The following is a 20,236-nucleotide window of genomic DNA, read 5'->3' on the forward strand; positions in this document are numbered from 1 at the left end:
AGGTGAAAAGACAGCCTTCAGAATGGGAGAAAATAATAGCAAATGAAGCAACTGACAAACAACTAATCTCAAAAATATACAAGCAACTCCTGCAGCTCAATTCCAGAAAAATAAATGACCCAATCAAAAAATGGGCCAAAGAACTAAATAGACATTTCTCCAAAGAAGACATACAGATGGCTAACAAACACATGAAAAGATGCTCAACATCACTCATTGTCAGAGAAGTGCAAATCAAAACCACAATGAGGTACCATTTCATGCCAGTCAGAATGGCTGCAATCCAAAAGTCTACAAGCAATAAATGCTGGAGAGGGTGTGGAGAAAAGGGAACCCTCTTACACTGTTGGTGGGAATGCAAACTAGTACAGCCACTATGGAGAGCAGTGTGGAAATTCCTTAAAAAACTGGAAATAGAACTGCCTTATGACCCAGCAATCCCACTGCTGGGCATATACACCGAGAAGACCAGAATTGAAAGAGACACATGTACCCCAATGTTCATCGTGGCAGTGTTTATAATAGCCAGGACATGGAAGCAATCTAGATGTCCATCAGCAGATGAATGGATAAGAAAGCTGTGGTACATATACACAATGGAGTGTTACTCAGCCATTAAAAAGAATACATTTGAATCAGTTCTAATGAGGTGAATGAAACTGGAGCCAATTATACAGAGTGAAGTAAGCCAGAAAGAAAAACACCAATACAGTATACTAATGCATATATATGGAATTTAGAAAGATGGTAACGATAACCCTGTATACGAGACAGCAACAGAGACACAGATGTATAGAACAGTCTTTTGGACTCTGTGGGAGAGGGAGAGGGTGGGATGATTTGGGAGAATGGCATTGAAACATGTATAATATCATGTATGAAACGAATCGCCAGTCCAGGTTTGATGCATGATACTGGATGCTTGGGGCTGGTGCACTGGGACGCCCCAGAGGGATGGTACGGGGACAGAGGAGGGAGGGGGGTTCAGGATGGGGAACACAGGTATACCTGTGGTGGATTCATGTTGATGTATGACAAAACCAATACCATATTGTAAAGTAATTAACCTCCAATTAAAATAAACAAATTTATATTTTAAAATGCACAAGGAAAAGAAAAAAAATAAAAAATTAAAATTAAAAATAGTCTTATTATAAAAGCAATGTATATTTTTTGTTAAAAAGATATAAATACAAGAAAAAAAAACACAAAAAGGGAAAAAAAATTAAATCCATCCACAACCTTGCTACCCACATAATCACTATCATCCCTGATAATATATGATAGACACATATATTAAAAATGGGTTAATATCTTACATGCTATTTTATTATATTTTGCATAATATATTGTATATACATTCTCATATCAATATTCATCCATATGATGTTGAAAGTCTATGTGACAATTTCTATGATATAAAAAGAGATATCATAAATTGCTGATTTAAGGGGAGGAGGAATTAGAGAAAAGTGGTCAAATGATACAAACTTCCATTTAGAAGATATATAAGTACTAGGGGTGTAATGTATAACATGATAACTATAGCTAACACTGATGTATGACATATATGAAAGTTGCTAAGAGAATAAATCCTAAGTATTTTCATTACAAAGTTTTTTTAAGAGCATTTTTTTCAATTTTTGGTTTCAGTATTAGATAATGAATGTTCATTAAACCAACTGTGGTAATAATCATTTCATGCTGAATATAAGTCAGATCATTATGCTTAATGATATATTAATGTTAATCTCATACAGTGTTATATATCAATTATATCTCAATAAAACTTAGGGAAAATAAATTACTGAATAAAAGCTTTATTTTTAGAAACTGAATTTCTCACTCTCTATCCCTTAGCTTTCCTTTTTATTTTCCTTTTTATTCCTTTTCTTTTTTCTTTTTTAAACCTATATAAGCAATAGCACCATAAACATCCTTTTACATTGGTCTCCGGGCACTTTTCTGATTATTTTATTAGAATAAATGCCCCCCAAATTTTTGCCACCTTTACCCCTGGCAGCACTATGTAAACATGCCTGTATTCTTTCCCTTCTCCTTCCTTCATCCTATTTTCCTACTGATTTGTTAAAGTTTTTTTTATTTGTATAAGAATATTATTCCAGTTTATGTCATTTACATTACACGCTCCCCCCTCTGTTATCTGTCTTAACCTTTTCTATGCAGATAAGAAGGTTGTTTGGGGTCAGGATAGACACAAGATTGGCTACATTTATTTAATGCACGTATACAGATGTCATTTTTCTTTACATGTGCAAAATTGGGATAATTACAGGATTGTTACCAGCATCAAATAAGTTGTGATGTAAAATAATGAGGATAGTGCCTGACTCTTGGTAAGCATTTGATAAATGACAGCCTTTATAATAATTACAGTTTGAATATTCATGTAGTCACTTTTTTTTTCTTTAGTTGTAGACGTTACACATAGGAATTACCTGATGGCTATATGAATATTCACCTGTGTTTTCTTCCTGAAAATTTTACAACTACTATGGTTTTATGTTTTACATTTAAAATATTTAATCCATATGGAATGTATTTCATTGGTAATTATGAAGTAATGATTTGATTACTTATTTTTTCCTAATATGGTTAATCAGTTTTCCCAACATTTAATGAACAAACCATCTTTTGCTCATAAACTTAAAATGCTACTTGTATCATATATGAAATTCCCATTCACACTTATGTGTGAATCTTCTTTTGTTTCATAGATGTGTCTATTGCTGCATTGACTGCTGTTCTGTTTTATTTATTGAGGCTTTATTAAATGTTTTAATATCTGATAGGGAAAGTGTTATCTTGTAATCTTATTTTCTAAAGTTTCTAGGATATTTTTGTATGTCAACACTTTTATAGTAACTTTAGATTTGGCAAACTGAGGTCTAAATAATCCTTTCCTGTCTGTGCTAAGTCGCTTCAGTCATGTCCGACTGTGACTCTATGGCCTGCAGCCCACCAGGCTCTTCTATCCATCGGATTCTCCAGGAAAGAATACTGGAGTGGGTTGCCATGCCCTCCTCTAGGGGATCTTCCTGACCCAGGGATTTAATACATGTCTCTTATATCTCCTGCACTGGCAGGTGTGTTCTTTACCACTAGAACCACCTGGGAAGCTCCTAAATAATCCTAAATAGCATTAAATATACATAGCTTTATTTGATGCAGAATATCTTTTACAGTACTATACTCTCATTTAGGAAAGTCCCTACATTCATGTTCTTAAATAAATGTACCTCAGAACTTCATAGTTATCTTAACATTAATAGTGAATATTGTTTGTTAAGATTATTTCTAGGCATTTCATACAATTTTGCTCTTGTGAATGCTATCCATTTGACCATTTTTTCCTAACTGGTTTCTATTCTTACACAGAAATTTATTTTTATAAATTGCAATCATGAATATAACTACCCACTTTACTGAATTTACCTGTTCTAAAACTTTAAGCTGGTTTTCTTGAGTTTTTCCAGCAATCACATTATTTGCAAATATGCAGTCACCTCATTTCTAATAGTCATGTCATTTTTTCTTTTTTATTACTTTGTTTAGAACATTTAAAACACTGTGTAGTGATAGCAACAACAACAGAAATACTTTTTTCTTTCTTTGCTTTTTTAAAAATTGAAGTATGGTTGATTTGCAATGTTATGTTAGTTCCTGGTGTAGAGAAAAGTGATTCAGTTATACAAATATATATACTGATTTTCATCTTTTTTCCATTATGGTTTATCACAGGATATTGATATAGTTCCCTGTGCTGTACAGTGGTGGTGGTCTAGGCACTCAGTCGTGTCCAACTCTTGCGACCCCATGGACTGCAGCCCGCCAGGCTCCTCTGTCCAGGGATTCTCCAGGCAAGGATGCTGGAGAGGGTTGCCATTTCCTTCTCTGTGCTACACAGTAGGACCTTTATTTTGTTTATCTAATAGTTGTTTATCTAATCCAAAACTCCTAATTTATCTGTCTCCCACCCACTTGCCCCTTTGGTAACCATAAGTTTGTTTTCTGTGTCTAGAAATCCTTATTTTTCCTGTCTTTAATGATCACAGAAGGGCCATATTATGTTTTACTATTGAGAATAATGGCTCTCTTCCCAGTGTTATATTCCTTTTACTCTTGCCTTTAAACATATGTTCTTTCTTATGTTGATATCAATAGAAACAAAGAACAAGGACTTCTTATTTTCTTATCCATATTAACAATGTTTTTCTCTTTGACTATCAGCTATTTCAGTGAAAAACTGTATGCATCCTATATTTTCCAATAGTTGACTTTAAGGGAAAAAATTGTTCTGTTTCATTTTTGTTGTTTTCTTTTGGTTACCTTTGCAGAAGAAAGGCTGATAACATGTTGCTCTTTCTCATTTGTCACGATCTCGGTGATACTGAACATGTGCCCCACAAGTTTCCCCACTGGCTTGGTGCTGATGTTGGGGTGCCACAACCGGAGCACTTTATCATCTCCTGAAAGAAGGACATGTGAAGACTGTTTATGTTCTCAGGGATGCAGATGGTCACAGTTTAAAGAGTCTTTCTCAACTTTAATCATATCCTAATAGCTCAGCTGGTAAAGAATCCTCACGCAATCAGGAGACCCCAGTTTGATTCCTGGGTCAGGAAGATCTGATGGAGATGGGATAGGCTACCCACTCTAGTATTCTTGGGTTTCCCTTGTGGCTCAGCTGGTAAAGAATCCGTCTGCAATGCGGGAGACCTGGGTTCTATCTCTGGGTGGGGAAGATCCCTTGGAGAAGGGAAAAGCTACCCACTCCAGTATTCTAGCCTGGAGAATTCCATGGACTGTATAGCCTATGGGGTCACAAAGAGCTGGACACGACTGAGTGACTCTCACTATCTTTCTTCTAATATCAAATCACAGTCTGTTTCTTCCAGGATGCTATGATTGACTTGCTTTGGATCTGCTTCTTCTTGTCAAGGCTGTTTTGTAACCACTGTATTTACATATATAAATTTGAATTCTCATAAATATTCTATGAGTTCTTTTCTTGATTTAACATGTCCCTACTCATTTATGCATTAATGTATTGTGCGTGCATGCTCAGTCGCTCAGTTGTGTCTGACTGTTTGCAACCCCGTGGACTGTAGCCTGCCTGGCTCCTCTGTTCATGGAATTTCCCAGGCAATAATACTGGTGTGGGTTGTCATTTCCTACTCCAGGAGATCTTCCCAGCCCAGGTATCAAACCTGTGTCTCTTGAGTCTTCTGCATTGGCAGGTGGATTCTTTACCACTGCACCACTTGGGAAGCCTGAGATTGAAACTTAGAGGAGTTGAATAACCTATCCAAGGCTTGCTAGTGAAAAAACTAGTATTTGTTCCTAGACAGTCTGACTCCAAAGCCCAGGCTGAAAGCCATCACAGGCTTCATATCCCAGCTTGACAGATAAAGAGTCAGGCCAGCAGGATAGCTCAGTCGTCCCATCTTTCTCCTCAAGTTTCTTGTATTTGTCATCTTTCCTGTTACTCTCAGCAGATAATCTGAGCCCTTAAATGTTGGTAGTTTTAAGCACTCTATCGTTAGTCCACTTCTCTGTTAATGCTAAACCATTGGCTTTTGATCTTTTTGTCAAGGACTCCTTTGAGGATTTGATAAAATTTTGGACTCTCTTTCCGGAAAACTATGCACGTGGACACAGTTATTCAGCCTAAGGGGCTATAGGACTCCCTTAAAGTCCACACATGGGCCCCAGGCTAGGAATTCATGCTCTCACACAATGAAACATTCTAGAGAGATTAAAGGTAAACTGTAAAACAAACAAATTTGTAGTAAATATAGGAGAATTTGTTTCACACAGTCTCAGGCTAGGGAGGGCCTTTCTAAGTGTGCCACCACACCAAAAAGACGCAAAGAAAAAGAATGACAGATTTGACTTTATACAAACTTAAAAATTCTCTAAAAGGTCTTATTAGCAGTAAAATGCAATAGCTGTGTGAAAACTCTGTAACTGTGCTAATTAAGGAGAGCACCATTTGCAAAGTAGAAAATCCCTGTGTAACGTGGACTGTCCTCTTACCTCCAGTGACAATCACGTTTGCTTTTATACAGTAACAGAAAGTGTTTGCTCCTCTTGGCATGGAAAACTCTCTGACAGGCCTGCAAAACACAAGCTAAATGTAAAACTTGTTTATTTTTCTTTCTAAAGTTAATTCCAACTTATAAATAATGTTCAAGAAGTTCATCTCTAAGTCATTGTGAATCTATTTACCCACAGGAAAAAAAAATTGTAAGTAATGATTAAATTCTCACTGACCCACAGAATCTATTTATTCTATGATATGATATTAATACAGCATTTGCATTGTTTCTGTTTAAAAAGAAATCCATTCCTCTGCCCTGGAGCTGAGGTTGTGCTAGTGTTAAGAATGGACAGATATATCACCTCTTAAGCCAGAAAATACATTGTTCAGCTCAATGAGTCTTTTTCGTAGAACAAAATGGCAGGAATGTGTTTGGACATTTCTCCCTCTCTCATTACCCACATCCAACATTCTGTCAAGTCTTGTTGATTTTACCTCCTAAATAGACAGGAAATTGACCACTTCTTCCCATTTCCATCATAATATCTTGCTTTGGGCTTCCCTTTGGTCCAGTGGTTAAGAATCCACCTTGCAATGCAGGGGACATGAGTTCGACCTGTAGTCCAGAAGATCCCACATACCATGAGGCTACAAAGCCCATGCACCACAACTTCTGGGCCCACAGATCCTAGAGCCTGTGCTCCCAGCAAGAGAAGCCACTGCAGTGAGAAGCCCACACACCACAACAGAGTAGCCTCTGCCTACTGCAACAAGAGAAAGTCCACATGCAGCCAAAAATGAATAAATACGTTAAAAATAAATAATATCCTGATTCAACTCTCCATCCCCTCTCACCAGAACTACTGCAATAAATTAATTTCTCAGCTTCCACTATTTTCTATTCCTCTTTCCCCAATCCCACTCCAAATCCCGTTAAGTTGCAGCCAAAGTGACCTTTCTAAAACATGAATTGGATCACATCACTTTTCTCCAGTGGATTCCTGATGCTCTCAGGAATACCAGGTTCCATCACTTGGCCCACATGGCTTAGGTGGCGCTGGGTGGTCCCTGTCATCTTTCACCTTCTTCCTCGCTTTGATCCAGCCTTGTAATCTCTTCAGCCTCCTTTCTGGCCTCACTGAACTCTCTTCCTCCTCAAGAGCTTCTGCACAGGCCAAAGATGTTTCTCCCCTGGATTGTAGCCACACTAGCAACCACCCTCCTCCAGGTGTATGTGCTGTGCTTAGTTGGTCAGTCATGTCTGACTCTTTGCAAACCCATGGACTCCTTTGCAAACTCACCAAGCTCCTGTGTCCATGGGGATTCTTCTGGCAAGAATACTGGAGTGGGTTGCCATGCCCTCCTCCAGGGATCTTCCCAACCCAGAAATCGAACCCAGGTCTCCCTCATTACAGACAGATGCAGGTGTCTGCTTGAATATTAATTTCTCTGAAAGGCCTTTCCTAGACTCCACCCTCCTGCCCCCACCAACTACATTAAGCCTTTTGTGTTATTTTCTAGTCTGGTACCATGTTATTTTCCCTTAGGCATAAAGCACCTGACCTTAGTCTACTCTTGTCTTGTATGTTTCCTTTCCTTTTCTTTGTTCATAAATAAAATGGTAGTATATACTATTCTGTTCCTTGATTTTCCACTTAATAATAAATCTTGAAGATCTTTCCAAATATGTACATTAAAAAACTTTCTTATTCTTTTTAAAATTGTCATACAGTATTCCCTTGAATGACTAAATCCTTTAATCTGAGGAACATCAGACTGTCAGATTTTTTGTGATTACAAATAATATTGCAATGAGCAGTCTTGTAAAAGTGTCATTTTTCTATAAGTTCTTAGAAATGATACTGCAAGTCAAGGGATACTTGCATTTGTAATTTTAAAATATATTGTAGTTTCTTTTTAATTATTTTTGCCCACTGGACTACATTTCTTTAAATGGGGCTCTTTCCAAAAACTGGGCCTTATAAAGCATAATTTATTATATATAGCTGGTATTTGAGGGCTATCTTTGAGATAATGAACCTAAGGGACTATACCCAGAAGCACCTTGGATTGCAATTATCACCTTAAACTTCAGGTAAGAATAAATTTTCTTTGTAAGTGCCCAATTGTGGATTTGGGTTATAAAAGAAATAGATATGAATTAAACACAAGCTGTAGAGTTCTCAGAACACAATCACAGAGTCAATGAGAGAACATGGAAATGAAATCTGATGGTTGGACATCATGTCTACAGGAATTCTTGGAAGAGTACTGAGACAAGAGGCTAATTGGAGAGGAGAGCCTAGGGCAACAGAAATACAGAAGACAAGCGATTCAACAAGAATTTATAAGGCGATATAGACAAATTTGTGATTGATTATTTGTGAAAGTTGAGGGGAAAAGGAATTATGTGGGGTTGCTAAATTTTTGCCCAGAATGATTTGATGGATCATGGTGCTGAAATAGGAGGGAAGGGGGCATGGCACAAACGTTTAAAAAATGATGTAGCCTGAAAACACGACATAGACTGATTAGAATTAAATAGATCCTCAGATGTTCAAGAATCTGGCTGCAATGCAGGAAACCTAGGTTTGATCCCTGAGTCAGGAATATCCCCTGGAGGAGGAAGAGCTACCCACTTCAATATTCTTGTCTGGAGAACCATGGACAGCAACCATGTAGCTGGGCAGGCTACAGTCCCTGGGATCACAGAGTCGGACACAACTGAGCAACTAACACTTTTCAAGATGGCAAGCTAGTCAACTTCTGCTAGACCTTGAGCCTCAGTATACACTCACTGTACACCAGCAAGTTAAATGACACACTCACGGGCGCCATGATAGTTCCAAGTACTACCATCAAAGATCAAAAAGTGGGCAGAGGCCCAATTTCTGAAAATTTCTGCCCTGTCCCCAAAATAGTTGGAATAATCCTCTCACTCATTAGTCTATGAAATTATTAACCAAACCATATTTCAAAGCCTTTCTCTCTCCTTCTGAGACGGCCTACACTGTCTATGGAGTATGTTTCTCTCCAAATCTATTTCTTACCTATCACTTTGTCTCTCACTGAAATTTTTCTGTGATGAGACATCAAGAACCTGAGCTTCATTAAGTCCTGAAACCAGGTGTGTGATCTCAGCTAAAAGGTTCAAGTCCCAAACTGAGGTGCACAGTTTCAGCTGTCAAGTCACGAAAGGACAGTGGTAAGGGAAGAAAACACGAGAGTTAGCTCTCAGTCCTAAAGGGGCCAGTAGGACACCATGAGCCAGGTGTACTGGGGAGGATGCTCTGCCAATGTCTGCTAATTTTGACTGGTGGGTCAACCCTGTATGCTTATGCACATCCAGCAGCAGGTCCAAGACAGAACTATTAATCTCTGTACTCTTTGACTCTGAGTTTTTGCTCCTACATTCTTAATCACTCCTGCTATATTTCTTTCTTTTGTTAACCCCAGAACACCTGTGTGACCACCAAGATGAACTTCTTATTTTACTCCCCTCTGACTGATCCTTACAAGTGTTGACACTTTATTCCCAGCTTGCAGCCAGAGCAACTCCCACTCATCATGGACAGCACTGGGGATAACTTCTGTTCTATTCCCTTTCAGCAACTTTTCAGGTACTAACACCTGGTTGGAAAAATACCTCAGAAGGGATAGCATCTAAAATCATAAGGGCAATCCTTGACCAAATTATGGATGGATTTTGACTTGAATGGAATTTTGGATAGCATGGGAGTTAAAGACATCTCCTCAGGTTTGGGTCTGAAATGAATCAGACTGCATCAATCCCAACAAGTTACCCCTCTGGGCCATATCCTCCAGGATTGGGAAATATTCAGACAACAGAAATTAAAAAGAAAAATATTTATTAGGTACATAACCTACCATATGGGCTTCCCTGGTGGCTCAGTGGTAAAGAATCTGCCTACAATGCAGAAGACACAAGAGACACAAGTATGATCCCTGGATCAGGAAGATATCCTGGAGAAGAAAATGGCTACCCACTCCAGTATTCTTGCCTGGGAAATCCCATGGACAGAGGAGCCTGGCGGGCTACAGTCCATGGGGTCACAAGAGTCAGACATGACTTAGTGACTAAACCACCACCAACAACAACCTACAATATGAGTTAGGAAGCCAAGAAAAGTGACACTCAATGGGTCCCTGAGTTATACTATATTGCAGTTAGGAGCCGCTTTTTCAGTAGGAGCTACTCCCTGACCGCTGGGAGGAGCGATTGCCCCAGGGGAAGCCAGGGTACTAACCTCAGAGGCCACCCTGCTGGCTGAAGCCTCTCCTCCAGCTAAGGCTATTACCCCAGGGGGAGTAGCTAGAGATGAAAAGAGGTGCCTCCCCTCATATTCAGGAACCTCTTCTTTGTACCCTGAGGTACTCAAAGGGCCCATCCTTAGCCCAGCTTGCACTCACAGCGATTATAAGTTACCAACCAACTGCCCCTTCAGTTTTGCCTCTGAGAGAAGGCCCTGATAGAAATCAGGGAACAGAAAGAGGTCCATGTACCTTTCGCAATGTCTGATCTAAGTATGGCAGAGGACAAGTTGAGAAGTTTATCTGAGGATCCTGAGCTTTTACAAAGGGGTTTACCCAACTAGTGAGAACTTTTGATCTCACCTGAGGAGATTTACAGATCTTACTATCCTGCTGTTGCACACTCAAGGAAAAGCAGCGAACAATACTGGTGGCCAGAGCCCTTGCAGACCACCTGGCAGCCCGAGTCCAGTAGACCCATGCAGGGTCTACCACCAGGCAGGGAGTGACACTATCCCTGAGACAGACTCACAATGGATTACCAGGCAAATTCTATTGATAGAGATAGGACCATATGATTAACTGGTTAATAGAAGATATGAAGAAACTTGGGCTTCCCAGGTGGTGCTAGTGGTAAAGAACCCACCTGCCAATGCAAGAGACATGAGACATGGGTTTGATCCCTGCTTTAGGAAGATCCCCTGGAGGAGGGCATGGCAACCCACTCCAGTATTCTTGCCTGGAGAACCCCATGGACGGAGAAGCCTGGAGGGCCACAGTCCATTAGGTTGCAAAGAGTCGGACATCACGAAAGCAACTTAGAATGCGCACATGCACACGTGCACACACACACACACACACAAAACACACAAATAAACTTAGAGTAAAACCTGTTAATTATGAAAAAGTAAAAGAGGTCCAACAGGGCAGGATGAACATCCTACAGTTTTCCAAGGGAGACTAGAAGAGGCTTAGGAAGTACAGAGATGTAGATCCCTTCTCCTCCAAAGGACAGACCCTTTTGGCTATGCATTTGATAGCCCGGTCTGCCCCAGATATCAGGTGCAAAATTCAGAAAGCTACTGCTGGTCCTCAAACTCCAATGAGTGATTTGCTCCAATTGGCTTATTCAGCTTTCAATAATGGGGATATTGCCAAAAAGGCTGAACGCACCCAAAGAAATGTACTAAGGGTCCAAATGCTTGCAGTGACTTCGTCTGCTCAGAGACCACCAACTGGGAGGCTGACTTCGGTGAGCCAGCCTGTCCCTAGTGGACCACGGGGTCCATGGGTACCCATACAAGGCCAGTGTCCTCTGTGTGGACAAAGGGGGCATTGGAGGGAGGATGGCAATCAACATGCCTTTGCAAACAGCCAGAGCACTGGAAGAGGGAATGTCCCAGATGCCAGAGAGTGACCACTGAGGACCACTAATGGTTTCAAAATCAGAAGACTGACAGGGCTCAAGGCTGAAAGCTTCTCTGCCTAGAGATACTATCTACATAGCTAATGTTGAGCCATGAGTGATCATTGATGTGGTGGGCCACTTGATAGAATTTCTTGTAAACACTGTTGCAACCTTCTCCATAATAACCCAAAGGGTTGGAAACCTTAGCAATCCTAAGGAATATGTAACGGAGTGTCAGGGCCTCCCTGGTGGCTCAGTGGTAAAAGAAGAATTCACCTACTAGTGCAGGGACTTGAGTTTGATCCCTGGCTCAGGAAGATCAGAAATGGCAACTCACTCCAGTGTTCTTGCCTGGGAAATTCCATGGACAGAGGAGCCTGACAGGCTATAGTCCATGGGCTTGCAAGAGTCAGACATGACTTAGCAACTAAACAACAACAGAGTGTCAGGGAGGAGACAAGGGCATGGTTTCCTGGAACCCCTTCTGTGAAACATCAATGGCCAATTGTTTTCACATTGCTTTCAGTTTGTGCCTGATTGTCCCATCCCTTTAACAGGGAGAGATTTACTAACTAAATTAGGGACCACTCTGTTTCTGGAGGAGCAAGGAGATCACCCTCATTGCCAAATGGTTCTAACGGAAAGCGAAAAGGAACAGATTGAAGCTGATATGGAACCCTTAGTACACCCTGGAGTGTGGAGTATCGAGATTCCAGGCTTGACCAAAGATATCCAGCCAGTGGTTATTAAGTTAAGACCTAGGCAGGAATATCCCTGCAAAAAGCAATACCCCCTAAAATCAGAGACACAGAGAGGAATCTTTTCCCTTAGTAAAGGAATAACTTGGATGGATTGATGGTACTCGGTCAGTTACCATGTAATATGCCAATATTGAAAGTGAAAGTCGATTGGTCTTGTCCAACTCTTTGTGATCCCATGGACTGTAGCCCTCCAGGTTCCTCTGTCCACAGGGATTCTCAAGGCATGGATACTAGAATGGATTGCCATGCCCTCCTCCAGAGGATCTTTCCAACCCAGGGATTGAACTCAGGTCTCCCGCATTGCAGGTGGATTCTTTACCAACTGAGCCACCAGGAACACATTTTCAAACCAACTAGGGAGTATCAATTTGTACAAGATCTAAGGACTGTTAATGAAGCAATGGAATCCATCTACTCTATTGTGTCTAATCCTTATACTATCATGACTCACATACCCAAGTCCAGATGATACAAATATTTATTGGTAGTGGTAGACATTCACTGGATGGGTAGAGGTTTTTCCCACACAGAGAGAACAGGCCTCAGAGGTAACAAAACACTTGCTTAAGGAGATAATCCCTATTATCTATTGAGGATTACCTCAATCTATACAAAGTGATACCTCTAAATTTACCTCTAAAATGCCCCAGCAAGTAGCTAAAACCCTGGGGGAAAGTCCTCCCTTCATACAGCATAGAGACCCCAATCCTCAGGGAAAGTGGAAAAAATGAATGATACTTGGAAGTGAAGTATAGCCAAATTACGCTGAGAGACTCAGGAAAACTGAGTCCAAATATTACCAATTACTCTAATGAGAACAAGGGCAGCCCCCAAAGAAAAGCTAAGATGCAGTCCCTATGAATTAATGTATGGGAGACCCTTCTTAACAAGTGATTTTGTATTAGATGAAGAAACAGCTGTGCTTCTCTGGTGGCTCAAATGGTAAAGAATCTGCCTGCAATGCAGGAGACTCGGGTTCAATCCCTGGGTTGGGAAGATCCCCCCTGGAGAAGGGAATGGCAACCCACTCCAGTATTCTTGCCTGGAGAATTCCATGAACAGAAGAGCCTGGCTGGCTACAGTCCATGAGGTCCCAAAGAGTCAGACATGACTAAGCAACTAACACACAGAGAGATTACAAAGAAATTATGCTGTAAACTCAGACCAAGTACAACTTGTCCTGATAGATGGGAGACCCCTGTAATTTAATGATCACTCAAAAATGGATGGAGGAGCCTGGAAGGCTGCAGGCCATGGGGTCGCTAAGAGTCGGACACGACTGAGCGACTTCACTTTCACTTTTCACTTTCATGCATTGGAGAAGGAAATGGCAACCCCCTCCAGTGTTGTTGCCTGGAGAATCCCAGGGACGAGAGAGCCTGGTGGGCTGCTGTCTATGGGGTCGCACAGAGTTCAGTCACACGACTGAAGTGACTTAGCAGCAGCAGCAGCAGCAAAAAGCTATCAGATCATGGAATGAAGCAGGCCTGCTTAACTATAAAGCATGAGATATGCCCCGAGTCATTAAGTGAAAGAAAAAAATGTTACCACCTTTCAGCTGATTTGAATAAGCACTATGACAGTCCTAGTTTGACCTCATACCGTCAGACACTCTCCTGCCCAATAGGAATGAGGAGCTAGTGATGCAAGCCTGGCATCTACTTGAAGAATGAGGAAGAAGGCAGTCTTTTCCCCCTCCCTCACTTTCCTTTGATTATAAAAATGTAGTGCACTTAATCCTCAGGGCAGAATCCCGCCAGCCTGATTGCATTTCTCACAAATGTCCTATGTTAGTGAATCTACTTCTTGCCTATCACTTTGCCTCTCACTCAATTCCTTCTGTACTTAGGCACAAAGAACCTGAGCCACAGTAAGTCCTGACACCAGGTGAGTGATTCTAATTAAAAAATCGTTGAGTTCAGGTCCCAGTCTGGCTTTAGCCTGAGTTCGAGTCCCACCACGTGGGCTCAAGTCCCATTCTGAGGTGCATCATTTCAGTGCTACTAAGAAAAGTTAAAATGCTATAAAAGGCATAGATTAAAAGGTGAGGGAAGTAAAATTTAGCTATGAACAATACATTTAAGGGGCTATGAGATATCTAGGTGGACATGGTGAGCAGGTATAAGTAAGTCTAGTTTCAAGACAGCTTGGGTTTCATCAGTATACAGGTATTAATATATTGGGATAGAGGAAAATAGCCCAAGATTTTGCATAGAAAGTGACTATTAAGGTTGGTTAAGGACAAAACTCTGGAGAATGCCACCACAAAAATAGCAGATGCAAAAAGAGAAATCACAAGGGAAAAGAACAAACATAAGATTCTGGGAGAAAACTCTGGCTTCCCAGAAGCCAAGAGAATAGAGTTTTAGGGAGGGTGATCAGTAATACTGCCCAACTATCTTCCAAGGTGGCTGTGCTCCTTTTACATTCCCAGCAGCACTGGATGAGAGCTCCTGTCGTCCCACATTCTTGCCAGCGTTTGATGGCAATGTTTTGGATGTTGGGCACTAGAGGTGTGTAATGATATCTCATTGTGACTTTAGTTTGCATTTCTCTAGTGATGTAGGATGTGAAACATCTTTTCATGTACTTATTGCCATCTCTATACCTTCTTTGGTAATGTGTCTGCTCAGATCTTTTGCTTATTGTTCAATCAGATTGCTTTATTGTTGTATTATAAGAGTTCTTTGTATATTTTGGATAACTGTCCTTTATCACATATATGTTTTGCAAATATTTTCTCCTAATCTAGGGCCTGTCTTCTTGTTCTCTTGATGGTGTCTTTTTCAAAACAGAATTTTTAATTTGAATGAAGTCCAGTTTGCCAATGATTTCTTTCATGCAGTTGTATCTTAAATGTTATTGCCAAACCCAAAGTCATCTGGATTTTCTTCTAGGAGATTTATAGTTTTGCATTTTATCTTTGGGTATATGATCCATTTTGAGTTGTTTCTCTAAAACTTGTATAATGACTATGTCCAGATTGAGAGTTTTTATCAGGAATGGGTGTTGGATTTTGTCAGGTGCTTTTTATGCATCTATTGATATGATCATGTGATCACACTTTCTTCTTTAGCCGTCCCTAATCCCAGAAAGTTCTCTCGTGCCCACTTGGGATCCCTGCTTCCCCCTGCTCCCGGGCATCCAGTAGTCTACTACTTTCTATTTCCACCAATTTGTCTTTTCTGGGCATTTCCTTTAAATGGAATTCTTCATATGCACTTTTGTGTCTGGCTTCTGTCACCTACATAATGTTTTTGAGGGTTATACATGCTGTAGGATATATCTCTCTTTAAAAAATACAATGGCTGTTTTATAGTTACTATATATTAGTATAACCTTGCTGTACATCAATATAACTATTAATAAATATCTAACTAGGGAGTAACTAAGATTATACACTATTCAAACTCACCTGTCTATAAGAGAGCCATTTTGTGTATTTATTAAACATGAAACATGATGATTGTGCTACAGATACTCATAGGTAATTGGCTAGTCAATTGACCTATAAGAATGATTTTTAAAGTATAAAGTTTTACCAATAGAATTATGTTTGGAAAAAATAGCTATATCAACATTGATTTATTTTAATAGAATATAGCAATAAACAACAAATGAGCAGAATTGCTTCAAAGAAAAGAGAAATCATGTTCATATTTGTGTAACTTCAACTGCCTTCTGGAAAATCTAATTAATCTTGTTGAACAAATGGAATATTTAACATCTGATTCTTCTAAGAACCAATTTAAAAGCTCCAAGGCTGCCGTGAGTTTAAGGAAAACACCTGAAAGTCACAAAATGTTTATATATATAAACAATTGTACTTACAAATTATCCTCAATTCTTTTCAAGGATTCCAAAACTAATGAATGAACGTTGTCTAAGGAGCAGGATCCAAAGCAATGTAAGGCTGAAATATATCTAATTTTCATAACCCAGTCATTATGTAGCTTCCTTTTAACACTGGGAATTACAAGAAAAAAGGGGATTATGTTAGACTCACAGACACATCATGTTGAATTTCTATTTGGTATTTCACTTTTACTTTAACCAAATTGCAACTCTGAGCTATAGTAAAGCCTCCATGTATTAACCCCACTCCAGTACTCTTGCCTGGAAAATCCCATGGACGGAGGAGCTTGGTGGGCTGCAGTCCATGGGGTCGCTGAGGGTTGGACATGACTGAGGGACTTCACTTTCACTTTTCACTTTCATCTACTGGAGAAGGAAATGGCAACCCACTCCAGTGTTCTTGCCTGGAGAATCCCAGGGACGGGGGAGCCTGGTGGGCTGCCCTCTATGGGGTCTCACAGAGTCCGACACGACTGAAGCGACTTAGCAGCAGCAGTAGCATGCATTGTGCAACTTTCAACTGTTTACGTTTTCACCATCTCGCATATTTTAAAATAAAAAATAAAAGTTTGTCATCAGATTTTGAGCTATAGATTCAGAATTAAATTTTAATCTAGATGAATTTCAGTCCAATATTGACCCTATCATCTTTTGTTGCTGTTGTTTAATCGCTAAGTCATGTCCAACTCATTTGCCAACCCGTGGACTATGACCTCCCAAGCTCCTCTATCCCTGGAATTTCCCAGGCAAAAATACTAGAGTGGGTAGCTGTTTCCTTCTCCATAGGATCTTCCCAAACCAGGGATCAAACCTGAGTTTCCTGCATTGGCAGGTAGATTCTTTACCACTGAGCCACCAGGGAAGCCACTGTCATCATTACCCTTTTGAAAAAATTCTGTTTTATAATATTTTTTATCTTATATGAGTCTGTTTCATAATATTTTAAATCTTATACGAGTCAATTCATTTTCACATTTCCCATGAGTACATTCAAAACTGAAGAACAAGGAGGTTTGCAATCCCAGATCACTGGTGAAGCTGAGGCTAGGGCGACTGCCATATGTGTGCCACGTCTGTGCTCAGTCGCTTCAGTTGCATCTGACTCTTTGCGACCCCGTGGACCGTAGCCCACCAGACTCCTCTGTCCACGGGACTTCCCAGGCAAGAGTACCGAAGTGGGTTGCCGTGCTCCCAAAAATAAAACCCGTATCTCCTGCACCTCCTGCATTGCAGGTGGCTCCTTTACCTCCTGAGCCACCGGGGAAGCCAGTGTATTTGTTTCCTCAGTCAAAAACACTGGTTGAGCTTTATGGCCTCAATCCTAGATACTGAGGACATAAAGATGATTACTGTAAAATCCTTATCATCAAGTATCTTAGATTGTAGTTGAGAAATAAACATGTTTATAACTCAAGGCAGGAAAGTTTGACAATATTGGATGAAACAGAGTGAAGAGGGGATTTCTTTTTTCCATGTCACATTGTGTTAAATTTTGAACTCTGGATACTGGCTACTTTTTTAAATTTCTACAATGTTGTTGCCTCAACACTCAACCTAAGTATATATATGTGTGTATGTGTGTGTGTCTGCTTAGTCGCTTAGTCATGTCCAACTCTTTGCAACCCCATGGACTGTAGTCCACCAGGCTCCTCTGTCCATGGGGATTCTCTAGGCGAGAATACTGGGGTGGGTTGCCGTGCCCTCCTCCAGGGGATCTTCCCAACCCAGGGATCAAACCCAGGTCTTGCGCATTGCAGGCAGATTTTTTACCATCTGAGCCACCGTATATACTTCAGTCTCAAATAATTTAAGTCATGCCCAAGAGCCTCAATGGTAAAGAACCCATCTGCCGATGCAGGAGACTTGTTTTCGATCCCTGGGTAAGGAAGACCCTCTGAAAAATGAAATGGCGACCCACTCCAATATCCTTGCCTGGGAAATCCCATGGACAAGGGAGCCTGGTGAGCTACAGTCCACAGTCGCAAAGAATCAAACACTGCTCAGTGACTAAACAGCAGCAACAGCAGACACATATCTCAGTAAAGAGAAGATTCACGTCTCGGCATCTAAGAGGCTATCATAACAGGAATAAAGTGCTTGATAATGGATAGAACAGCCTATATCACATTTTGGGAAAGGCTCCCATTAGAGGCTAGTACTTTGGTGGAACTATGTCATACTGTTCATATATGAAAGATGGAAAATGGAGCCAGACAAGTATTATGTCATTCTTAGGGTTTCAGCAATGGACTAGTCTTAATTCTGTTGTAGCGATAGCTGTAAATGAGCTTTTAATTACATATTCTAACTCTGGTATAAAACATTTGCTATATTAATAACAAAATATAATCCTGTATTTTTAAGTTTTTTTTCTCACTGTGAAAGAAAAATTTTGTTTGTACAAAATTTAGAAAGTAGAAAAACATAAAGAAGAAAATAAAAGTCACTTCTCTTAGGTTCCAAAGACAGTCATTGTTAATGTTTGGGTATATTTTCATTCAGCATTTTTCTTTCTACATAGAAGTACACAGACACACACGGACATATATACATATGGACATCTATGCGTTTTTAAAATTAAACTAGATTCAAATGTACATAGAAAAACAAAAGTATTTTTACTTCATATTATATTATGAACATTTTCCATATTATTAAATATTTTTCAAAACATAATTTAATGGGGATGCATGGCATCCTCTAATATGGTTATACTGTGATTTATTGCATGCCTTTGCTGCCTTAAATATTTTTTAGGACTCTGATAAAAATGTATTTTACATATAAATGTGTTACACATGCATAGACACTTTTAAAATATGTTAATATACTTATAGAATTTATATAATATTATACATTTATATAATGCATGAATTATTTATTTAAATGGTTCCTTATTTAAATTAATCATTCCCCTATTGTTGGACACTGGATGTTTCATTATTAGAAATAATGCTGTGATAATCATGCTTAAATTTTTAAACACATGGGGATCACAGGCCTCAATGCATAAATGTTTTTTAAGATCTTTGATGCATCTGCACAAACTGCTTTCCAGAAAGGGATTCAATTCATTTTTTCACCACAAGCAGTAATCGAGAATGCCTGTCTCACAGCATCGTACCCATTTTTAATCTTTTCTAATTTTGTAAGTGAGAAGTTGTATATGACTTTAAGTTGCACTTCGATTAATAAAAAGGTTGTGTTTAGTCAAAAGTCTGTTTTTCTGCTAATAAAATTAATATATACCTTACTCTAAAAACTTCAAAAACACTACAGTTATAAACAAGACAATAGAAATCACCCATAATCTCATCAGTTGGAGATATCTGTTGTTAGCATTTTTGCCTGATGATCAGTTTGAAACGTTCATTGACTATTTCTACTGTGTGGGTATGTTTGTAAATTATCTGTTCATCATCTTTGCCAATTTTTATCTTGAGAAATTATTATTTTTAATTGAATTCTAATACCTATTAAAGATTAGTAACCCACTGTCTGTTATATTTTTATATTTATCCCAGTTTGCTATTTATTTTCAAGATATTATCTTTTGATTTTGTGTATAGTCAAATCTATCAAACTTTTTATCTGAGTCCTGTATCCATTGTTTTTATGTTCAGAATCTTCTTGCAGATTTAAATACTAGGAAACAGTCATATGTACCTTTTCCTTTTTTATGATTTAATTTTTCATTGAACTCTTTAATTCATTCAAGTATCTATAGATTTTAACTGTCAATAGCATTTGAAATAAGGATTTCAGTTGCTGATTTTCCTGTCTTCCCTGTTATAATGGGAAGTCCCTTGAGGTGAAAAAAACAAAAAGAAATTCTTTTTCAGCTTTGTATTTAAAATATCTACCATGGGGTCTGGC

General features: G+C 39.4%; 1 protein-coding gene across 1 annotated transcript in view; it reads right to left on the reverse strand.

The window, feature by feature from the left end:
* WDR64 (WD repeat domain 64) overlaps positions 1-20,236 on the reverse strand; it is a 121,867-nt gene that overhangs the window by 72,478 nt on the left and 29,153 nt on the right. Inside the window, exons 7-9 of the mRNA XM_010836684.1 lie at positions 16,337-16,471; positions 6,061-6,140; positions 4,351-4,490 (exon numbers count right to left, since the gene is read on the reverse strand). Coding sequence (XP_010834986.1) covers positions 4,351-4,490; positions 6,061-6,140; positions 16,337-16,471 — 355 coding nt within the window. The remainder of the gene's footprint in view (positions 1-4,350; positions 4,491-6,060; positions 6,141-16,336; positions 16,472-20,236) is intronic.

The sequence above is a fragment of the Bison bison genome, unplaced genomic scaffold (assembly GCF_000754665.1).
Source record: "Bison bison bison isolate TAMUID 2011002044 unplaced genomic scaffold, Bison_UMD1.0 scf7180017864064, whole genome shotgun sequence".
NCBI lineage: Eukaryota > Metazoa > Chordata > Mammalia > Artiodactyla > Bovidae > Bison > Bison bison.